The following is a 10672-nucleotide window of genomic DNA, read 5'->3' as shown; positions in this document are numbered from 1 at the left end:
CCAAAAGTATACAGTTGTACTTCAAAATTTATTACAAGTAATGTTCATGAAATTCCCTGTGCGATTATCCTAAATATCGTGCTTTCTCGCCGGGCAGAATATTATCTGAAATTTTTTTTGTTTTTACCAAAACGAGCACCATTGCTTTATCACCAAGGTATCGTGTAAACGCAAATATACAATATTCAACCAATTAAAGCTAATCTATTTATAGTGGTTAAAAGACCTCACAGTTAAAAAGGAATAAAATAAGATTTTATTATCGCAACTTTCTCAAAGGGGATATTACAAACAGCTGAAAAATTATTGATTTAACATAAAACAATTGCTTCTAAGTAATTTATTTCTTTACAGAATCACTTTGTTTCATCACAACCTATAAATCGCAAACGTCAAAACATTCTCTCTGTTCAAAGCTATATCATGTTATAATATAATACAGAGGATCCGCGGCCCAGCAGCACGTCTTCACCCGATCACGCATGGTGCGTACATACGTACGTATACCTATAAAACTTAAACTAGTCCATGCAGCGTACAGGGTACGTCATTTTTACGGTAATTTTAACTCTCGTTTCGACTGCCAAGAACAAGGCTACAGCTTCTTTTACACTGCGCGCGATTGTGGAGCATTGAATTCCCTTGATCTCATCATCGTTATCAGCTCTTCGTCTGCAATTCGTCGCGATCAATTCTCCGTGAGTATTCTTCCGATTCTTATAGCTGAGATAATACTCATCATCTGCTCATCGCTGTATGGCGCTGTATCAATGGCATAGCCGTAACACACATTATATGGTGTATAATGCGTGCGGAGTGCGTATAATTCCCAAATACCCCCCCTCCCGCGCCCCTTTTTTTCTGGTTCGAAGCGGCGACGACTCGACTCGAGAGATTCAGTCGAGCCGAAGCAGGGACAGAGAACGGACCGTATTTCTCAAGTGTTTAGTGAAGGTTCGAGGATACGTGCGACGCTTTGAGAGAAACGTTGTTCCGTACGTGATCGTAGACCGATGCCTATTGGTTAAAAAAAAACAGAGAGAAACGTTTAACTCTGGTGTTAAAAAAAAAAAAAAAAAACAACAAACGTAATAGCAGAAGCCACGGAGTGGTTGTAATGCAAATAACAACACTGAAAGAAAAGTGTTTCCTTTATTATTTTATCCAAGAATATCGAAGTATCGTCGGGAACAGTAATAATTTTGTGGAGTGTCGTTGCGGTAAAACTTGAGATTTACATTTAGTGGATTGGTGCGTCTGATAGACGATTCATCCCTCCATTCTTCCCAACCAAACGAAGAAAACTAGAAGCCTTTTACAAGGGTACGTTATTCCTTTATTTCTTAAACATAAAGTATAAGTTAAGTGGTGAACATCGATTCGAAGTTTCGTTTCGTTTGTGTTTTGTTTTTCTATTCCATTGATCGAAAAATCAACCCAGACGCTGCAGCCTTACCGATGTTCGTTTGTTTGTTGCTGTAGATTTTTTAGACCGTCTTTTATTTTTTCTGGACGGTTATTTGCCGGTCTGCATGTAGCGACTCTCTCACTCTAACTTCTCGATATTCTAACAATAACCCGACGAGCCAAGCGCGACAACCGGGTCTCTATTTTTTTCCTTCTCGGCTGCTGCGGCAGCGTAATAAAAGCGAAGAATGAGAAGCTGGCCGAAGAGGCAGACGGCACTCACCACTTGTTGCTGGTGTATGTATGTAATTTGACCGGCGGAGAGGAACGAAGGTCGATCCTGCCTCCACGCTACGAGCGTTTAACTTCACTATTTCTAATTAGACACGTTCACTGCAGAAGAATTCGTCGAGTCGATTGTCGGATCTTGATTTTTAGCCACAATCCCATGCGTCATGCGTTGATGAGTTTGGCGATCTTTCGCATCTCTTCTCGAGTTTCTCCTTATTCCGAGTTCTGTAAATAAAATAAATGTAACTAACATAAGTAGAGAAATGTCGCTAGAATGCGTCATTGAATTTTAAATTAACATTGATATCATAAGCGCACGTCGAATTGTTGGCAAAGCCACATGTTTCAAGAATTGTTAAGCGGGGAAAAATTCCGCGAAGCAACCCAACGTTTAGGTAATCCGTTCATTTACAGTCTCTGACGCATCATTCCTGTTGTAATATTACATGCATATGTACTTGGGACTGCGTTTATATGATACCTACAAGGTAAACACCAGCGTAGTGTCTTATGATTACAGCTGTAAAGCCTAGAGGCGATATGCAGCTGTGAATGCATCAGGCCTCACAACAACACGGAAAACTTTGCGTCAGGATTTTAGAACTGTGTTTTATATCTGAAATCAGGGTTGAAATATTGTAAAATAAAATGGTGAGCAGAAATTTTCCCGCTGTTCAGAGTATAAGTGAAAGACTTTTTCTCTGATCTGATCCTCTTTTTTTTTCTTCGTTTTCTTCTTCCATACTCTCTAAATCATCGGCAATAAATTAAAATGACTTTTCTAAACACTGGTAATCCTTTTGCACAAAATATATCGTCGTAAGTTCCAAGTACTCATCAAATTATTTTGTTAATAAGCATCAGCTGCGAAGATTTCTCTTTGAAAGTCCAAAAAAATAGAAAGTACTGAAATTGTATAAAAAATTTAAACGAAGTATCGATATTTAAGCACCCGTTCCAATACTTTCGATTATTGTATTTTTTTTTCCCCCCCAAGGAATCTTTGCATTGAATTTCGTTTTCATCCGTTTTTTAAATCTTCATTAATTCGAAGTATACGGTTCAAGTTTTTCATGAATATATCCAGCGTTTTCAAAAATAATATAAATCCAGTTTTAAAAATTTTTCTATTATACTGTTTTGAGTTTTTATTCGTCTTATAATTCTAGCCTTTCCCTCATTAACTGATCTCTGTGTTTCGTCCTTAATAAGTTACGTTATACAATAGCTTTCATTCTATTATTGATTCATAGATTATAATAGACGCGTGTATGTATTAGAATAAAATCCCAGCTATCGTGTTATATTTAAAAATAGTTGCCACCATGAAGGATGATGAAAGTTTCTTTTTTCTTCCTGCAAGTTTTTTTTTTTTTTTTTGATCGTCACTAAATGCAGCAAAGTTCATTGAGTCGAGTTTTATCTACATATGTATAATGTGTAAACATGAATGAATGAAGGGTGTAAGAATAATATTCATTTTACAATATGATAATAATAATTCATTCGCTTTGAGATGATTATATAATAAATAATGGAGGATTTTTTTCAAAATAGTTTTTAAACAACATAATTAGTATGTCCTTCATGTTTCTGATCGTTAAGAAGAAGAAGAAGAAGAAGACGACATTGCTTTGCACAATTTGTAAATGCAACTTACTTGTATATACGTATAATAATGTTGTCTATTTGAGAATCGTTATCGTTGTAGAGTTTCAAAATACTTCTTTTAAATAGCGTTTTGTTTCTGTTTTTTTTTTCATTCCTCTCGCACGATAAGCGAAAATTATCTCTCGAAATGCTACGGAGTATTATTTATAAAAATTGTCTCATTCCTCGGCAATACTTCTGAAGTACGTGTACATCGTTGCATGTGTATAGCAGCTGTATACGTATGTATTAAATTGTGCGGATGCGAGCGAGGGGTTCGGTCTCTGATTCGCATCTCCGTGGCAACGAGAGGAGAGAAGAATCTTTTGCCCTGTGCTCACTTCTCTTCTCTTCTCTTCTCTTCTCTCATCGTCTGCAGGAGAGATGAGATAAACTGCTCTACACCAGCGGCAATAATCGCAGCACCGTTATATTTTCATTTCTATTTTCATTCATTCATTCATCCATTCATTGGCACGTATTATATTATATTATTTCAATCGTGTTTCATATTACAGTGTATATTATAATTTTCAATTTTCTTTTCTATATATCTGCAATATTTTCAAAGTTTTCGTATAGTAATTGTTGCAATCTGTTTATTTTTTTTTAAACCGTGTAAACGAAATCGTTTTTCTTGTCGTTAATTTGAATTTACGAAACCTTTTTACGACTCGATTGGCAAAAAAAAAAAAGAAAGAAAGAAATAAAATTACTTGTCATTATCGTACTTTTCACAATATCGTATTATAATAATTAACAACATATTGTGTGTATATATATATATATATATATACACATTTTGAATTGAAGCGATCGTCAAGTGATAGATTTTCTTCTTTCTTTTTGAAGAAATCATTTTGTAAAATTTCTTATTCGTGGATGAAAATTTTTGCCGCGTAACAAGATAATCTGCTGATGAGTTTTTCCGATTTTTGTTATCTATTTATCAATACATTAGTAACAATATTACATCTATTTAAAAAAAAAAAAAAAAAAAACACCGTATTTATAATGTACATATGTACAATAATAATAAAAATAAATATATACGAGTATAATGAATTTAAAAGTAAAATATCTTTTTGTCAATAGTTGCAGACAATATACAATTTGTAATATGTTGCAAATTGCGATAATTACACGCTGATTCTTGGAGAGGAAAGACAAAAATACGAACAAGCGAACGGCACGGTTTTAACAGTGACGAAATCCTGAACAAACATTATTGATTGTGAGTCGTATTTTAATTCATACAAAAAAAAATCTATATTTGATATAAGAATAATAAAGAAAATTAAAAAAAAAAAAAAACACAAAATTTGGAAAATATTGAGGATGTTTTGTGTTGCAAGAATTATTAAATAAAAGTGAATTACCAACGCCAATAATAACAACAACAACAACAATAATAATAATAATGCTAAAATTGTGTGCATCAAAAAATTTTCAGTGTGAATTTCTATATTCTACGAATGGTAATTTAAATACGTCTAACAATAAGAAAGAAAAAAAAAACTGCAAAAAGGCATTAATCACATATCATTCACATCATTCATTATTAATGGATAGTTTTTCTTTTGACTGTACATATCGCAGGATAAGATAGGTGGAGAGGAAATTATTTTTTTTTTTTTATTAAATAAAATTGGAAGTTTCCAACCTTCTCCCGATAATATTTTCGTTTTCATCATTATTGTACTTGTTCTTTTATCCTTGAGATTTTCGAAATAAATTTTCTTAAGAAGTATGACGAATGATAGTAAAAATAATAATAACAACAACAGCAACAATAATAATCCAATTTAAATAAGAAGCTATACGATTCGAGATGCAATTGCATTCCGACGGTTCTGTTAACGTTGTATCGGGGTACAGTCCAGCCAAAACAATCTTCAAACAAAAGATATTTACTGAATAATAAAGTTATAGGTTGATCAAGTTCAATCAGAAGGTTAAAGCAATGTCACCCCAGTATTGCAGAACAATCTAACAAACTAAAAAGTACCGCATTTGTTCTAAAAGAACTCAATAATTATTCATAGTTTTTGTGATAATTTTTTTTTTTTGATTTTATTTTTCTTTTTTTCTTTATTATGTTGCCCTTTTTCCGTTTGTGAATGAAAAAACTGTACCGTACAGCCAATTTCGATTAATCATATAGCTGAATTATTTTTTTTCATCTTTTTTCTCCAAAATTTTGTCAAGGTATAAAAAAATAATCCGTTTTAGGTGTGATTTGGGCAGAATTTGATTAACGAACAATACGAGCGATTAGATTCATTGAAGTTTGAGAGGATAGACGAAGATTCTGGATCATAAGAAATTGCCGGCTGTAATGTCACTCGTCTATCAAATTATTAATTCATAAGGTACTGTAATCTTGTTTAAACAAATGTTGGCTTTTGATTGTTTTTTTCTTCTTTTTGTATTCCAAAATGCCCTGCAGTTTTCCGATAAAAGTTATCAGAACTCGTTTCGGATACTCACAAGTGAAAATCGGTGTTTTTCCACAATCTTTCTGCTTCTACACTTTTTCGACTGGACTGTACGCCGCATGCATCCTTAACATAACTTGGTTATGCACTGTATATATTTTTTTCTTCACCTCTCCACTATTCCCTCAAAGCAGAGCTGCTTCGTCTCTTCTTACTAAGTTCAGAGTATGTGGTTTTTCATCGACAATCTTCTTTGTCGAACGAAAAAAATGCGCTTTCTTTTCTGTACAGAAATTGCTTGAAAAAAAAAAAAAAAAGATTATTTGAAATGTTCATTTACGTACTTTTTTTTCCAAACGAAAAGTTACTGAACGAAGGGATTCGAAGAAAAGAAACATTTCTTTGTAAAGAACATTTTTTTTTATTCTTTATCGTCGAGCGATACGCTTTTGCATTACTAAAAAAAATTACGAAATACTATTGCTTAAAAAAAAAAACTCTTGGAAATTTGTAAATTGAGAATTTTTTTTTTATTTTCCTCCTTATACCTATCATAAAAGGTTTATATTATACGTCGACAGTTTTATGCTGTTTTTCCCTTCTCTCCCTCAGCTCCTTAATCTCTCCTTATTCTGTTGCACCTGCCGCCCGGAGCACGTAAACCTGCCCCCTCCCCCCCCTTCCACCCCCCAACCACCACCCGACTTTGGTATGCCAGACAATATATTTTCGGTGCATCTAACGGCAGGAATGCAGCATCCAGGAAGAAAACAATCCGTGTGTGTGTGTGTGTGTGTGTGAACAGCAGGAGTTTTTTTTTCTGTTGTACATATAATTTTGGTCAACGATTTGGAAAACCCTGTGGGAAAAATTTCTCAGGGATATCGATTGAAAAAAAGAAAAATATTACCTAGCGTTGCTAGTAATATTAGAAATCCGTAAAACGTACGGATTAGTATATATATATATGTATATATTTTTTTCAATTAATATTCCTGAGAAACTTTTCCCACGGTATTTTCCAAATTCTTGACCAACATTATCTGTAGAACAATTTTGAAGTTAATTTAACTTTATTCTAAAGATATAATATTTAATGCACGTGTTGCATTGACACAAAAAAAAAAAAAAAATCGTTATTTTAGAATTGTATTTTTGAAATTAAATAAATTGTCACAAAGTAAATTGTTGACGTATTTTGAAAATTTGTTATCTTAACACCGGTCGTTGCAATCTTGCAAAATTGTGCAGTTTTTGGTTGCCAATGTTTTTTTTGTTGTATTACCGTTACTACTGTAATAAGCTTACTCTCTTGACATATATGGTATAAACCGAGTTGAACCCTTTGAGTCATAGTGCTAAGTTTTCTTACCACTCGTTTTATATCCACATTTTTTGCAAATATCTAGAGAAATTTTCAATACATGCCTTTGGGGTCTTTTGATATTTCTGGTAGTATACCAATAGGTTCTCAACACTCGAGAATAATTATTGGGATATAATGTAAATTATTATTGTTAGAAACAAATGGAATGAAAAAAATTCTGAAAATTGAAAGAATAATTTATCTATGAAAAAATTACTCCTCCTTGATGAAAAAAAAAAAATTTCATTATTTTTATATAAAAATGTTGTATAAATTATACGTATGTACAGTAATAATAAATTCTTGTCGCGTAAACCTAGTTTTCATGTATACAAGTATATATCTACCTCACATGACGTATATCTACTACTTATATCATTGAGAACACTGCAAAGAATTACAACCGGAAGTCAGTGAATTTTGTAATTAACGTTAATCCCGCCTGTAATTCGGTAAACTCTCTGTTATAATACGATGATGATGATGATGATGATGATGATCATGATGATGATCATTATCTTTGTTATCATTATCAGTGCAGTATATTAATACGGTTGGCGTTAGATTATAAATAATGCGAATGATGCCGTTGACAATATATACATGCATACTCGGTCGTCATAATTGAGTTATGCGCTGTTATAATGTAATGTAATTATGTAATAAGTAGTAACTTAGTAACGTAATTATTATAATAATAATCGAGTTACATCGTGATTATATAATTGTCCTTATGAAAAATACGTATATTGAAATCATACGACGCTGGATTTTATATTTCATACATATTTTTTCTTCTCCTTCGTATCCAGAATTTTCGAAATTCAAAAAATCGTGAAAACGATGATATTAATCACCGTACATTTTATCCTTTATTTACATCCTTCTTCTTCGTTTTTCTAATCGATTCGATTATTTATATTAATTTTCTGTTGCAGGTTTAAATATACACGCAATACATTTTTAACACAATAGTTTAAAAATGGGGTGCGGTTCGCGATGTGCCAAGTATTTTCTCTGCCTCTTTAATTTCATCTTTTTCGTAAGTATAATTACATACTATTAAATACGTATACTAATTGACAAATTTCATTCATTTGCAAACATATGTACACGTCTCTTGCAATGGCCTCGTATTATACTTTATACTGCATTTGAGAAAAAAAAAAGAAAGAAAGTAAGAAGAAAAAAATATATTGATGTACATGAAAATTGATGCTGAAATCGAACGACATATTTTCTAATTTTATTATATAGTTTACCTTCAAATTGAACAAGTCAAATTATTATAATAATAATCATGTTTTGCATTTTTAAAACTAAACTATATCGCTATCCCGATTTTTTTTATTTTTCGTTTTCTTTCCATCTTTCAAAACGCAACTTGAAAAAGATCTAACGTATATAAATATTTCCATCGAGCGCGTAGTTTATTCGTTATTGAACAATTGGCCAGAATTAGACAACAGTTATTTGTAAATCTCCTGTAATTATTACATTATTGTTGAGGTTGTGCTTTTTTTTTTTTTTTTTTTTTTTTTTAAACCTCTTCTTTTCAAGTAATTTAATTGAACGGAAAGAAGATTGAAATAGTGGTTTTTGCATTAGTATTATCATACATCCTATTTGGGTTATATATATATATTATATATCTTAAATTTTAGGTCGCTGGAGGCGCTGCTTTGGCTGTTGGCATCTGGTTAATAGCCGATAGAAATTCCTTCACTAATCTCATAGCCAAGGTCGATCAGGCTGACATTGTGGTAAGTCTCTATACATATATATATATATATGGAAATATATATATAGCTGTGACCTCTTATTATTATTCCTCATATTTGCATACATTTTATTTAACAAACAATCAAACGTAATTCCACTCGTCAAGGTTCTTCTGCATCGTTGCAGTTTAATAGCGAACAATTCAATCATATCGTTTTACAGAATAATATGACAGAATTTAAACATTATGTGTGCGGTTTTTTTTTTTTTTTTTTTTTATTTCTTTTTTCAAAATTCAGTTGAAATTTACGTGAAGATAAATAGATAAAAAAAAATCTCGTATAAAAGTGTAACAAAAAAAAAAAAAATAAAAAGAAATTATGTATAATAAACTACGCGACATGTAATTGTAATATTGAATATTCGAAAACACGGGATTCGATCGATTTACGATCATAGTATCGATTTCTATTCATTTACTGACATTTTCTCTCTCTCTCTCTCTCTCTAACTCTTTTTTTTTTACTCATTATTTTTTTCCCCTCGCTAATCACGTTTCTTCAACTATAATGTGAATTTAAATATCGTTAGAAAGCGTCGATCGATTAATACTACTGCAAGTTGACGACAAAGGCAGTGTATAATTTCCTTATTGGCGTCGTTATCTTATACTCGTTAGGCATTCTATTTGTCTCCCGGGTTCATTTCTATTCTTCGTCTTTTTCTGTCGCTGGGGTTTTTTTTTTCATTTTTTTTTTTTTTTGCCCCTCTTTCTCTTTCTCTTTGTAATTGACAATGAGTCGAAATCGTCGTCGAACTTTCACGTCTCTCATCGAGAAACGCTAGGAGAGAGAAAGAGAGAAAAAAACGTACTTATCCACATAATAGCAATTATTCAAGGAAAAGTTCATTTTATTATAAGACTAACTCTCTGCAAGGTGACTGACCATCACTTCGGTTTTACGGATATACAATTTCTCATGGCGTTTAATCATGATCATGGATTTAATTTTTTTTTTTCCCCTCGATTTTGTTCTTATTAATCAATATTTTTCAAACTCTTATTATTCAAACGTGTCTCAACTCGAAATATATGAAGCTCATTGTAAGTGATATGTAATTGTTTATACACAATTAGCGTTGTTGCTGTTTCCCGTTTTCTTAATCTCCCGGTTTTTTTTTTCTTTTTATTTTTCTGTTATTCAAAGCTTGAAAAAGGCGCATTCTGACAGTTTTTTTTTTTTAAACTAGATTCCAAGCAAAAATTCTAAACCACTTCATTTTAGATGTAATTTCAATTAAGAGTCGTCTTATGATTATTTGAAAATTATTTTTGCGGTAAAAATTCATTTCTCATTTTTCTTCAATCTGTTATCTCTTGAGAAATAAAAATGATAAATTGAAAATCAGCTTGCAAAAACTTTTATATTTTTTTATATCTACCAGCATGTACAGTAAAATTGACGAAATTAAATACCGCGTGATTCGTGCATTATACTGCATGGCAGTTGGATTTTCAAAAATTAATTGAAATACATATATGTGTAGTAAATCCAATATATATATATATATATATATGCACTTGTTTCTATAAATCTAGAAGGAAAATCTGTCAATATCATTATCGTTTTCATTATTATTATTATTATTGTTTTTATTATTGTCATAGTTATTATTATAATTATTATTATATAAAAGTCAATGAGGCGTGAAGGAAAAGGGAAATAAACTTTGTATAAAATATCGATACGCAGGAATAGACAAAACGCGGGTAAATATGTAAAAAGATGTATATATA

At 31.7% G+C, this 10672-nt stretch overlaps 1 protein-coding gene across 2 annotated transcripts in view; it reads left to right on the top strand.

The window, feature by feature from the left end:
• The window catches only part of LOC124409263 (tetraspanin-1), a 29615-nt gene that overhangs the window by 1727 nt on the left and 17216 nt on the right, over positions 1-10672 (top strand). Inside the window, exons 1-3 of one of the 2 annotated variants that reach the window (XM_046886771.1) lie at positions 932-1323; positions 8091-8194; positions 8817-8915. In XM_046886771.1, coding sequence (XP_046742727.1) covers positions 8135-8194; positions 8817-8915 — 159 coding nt within the window. In that variant the 5' untranslated portion in view covers positions 932-1323; positions 8091-8134. Of the gene's footprint in view, positions 1-931; positions 1324-8090; positions 8195-8816; positions 8916-10672 lie in introns of those variants that run through there. The other variant, XM_046886772.1, reaches the window with a different exon arrangement.

This window comes from Diprion similis, chromosome 8 (assembly GCF_021155765.1).
Source record: "Diprion similis isolate iyDipSimi1 chromosome 8, iyDipSimi1.1, whole genome shotgun sequence".
Classification (NCBI taxonomy): Eukaryota; Metazoa; Arthropoda; class Insecta; order Hymenoptera; family Diprionidae; genus Diprion; species Diprion similis.
The sequence above is the reverse complement of the archived record's forward strand: the minus strand, read 5'-3'. Positions and strand labels throughout refer to the sequence as shown.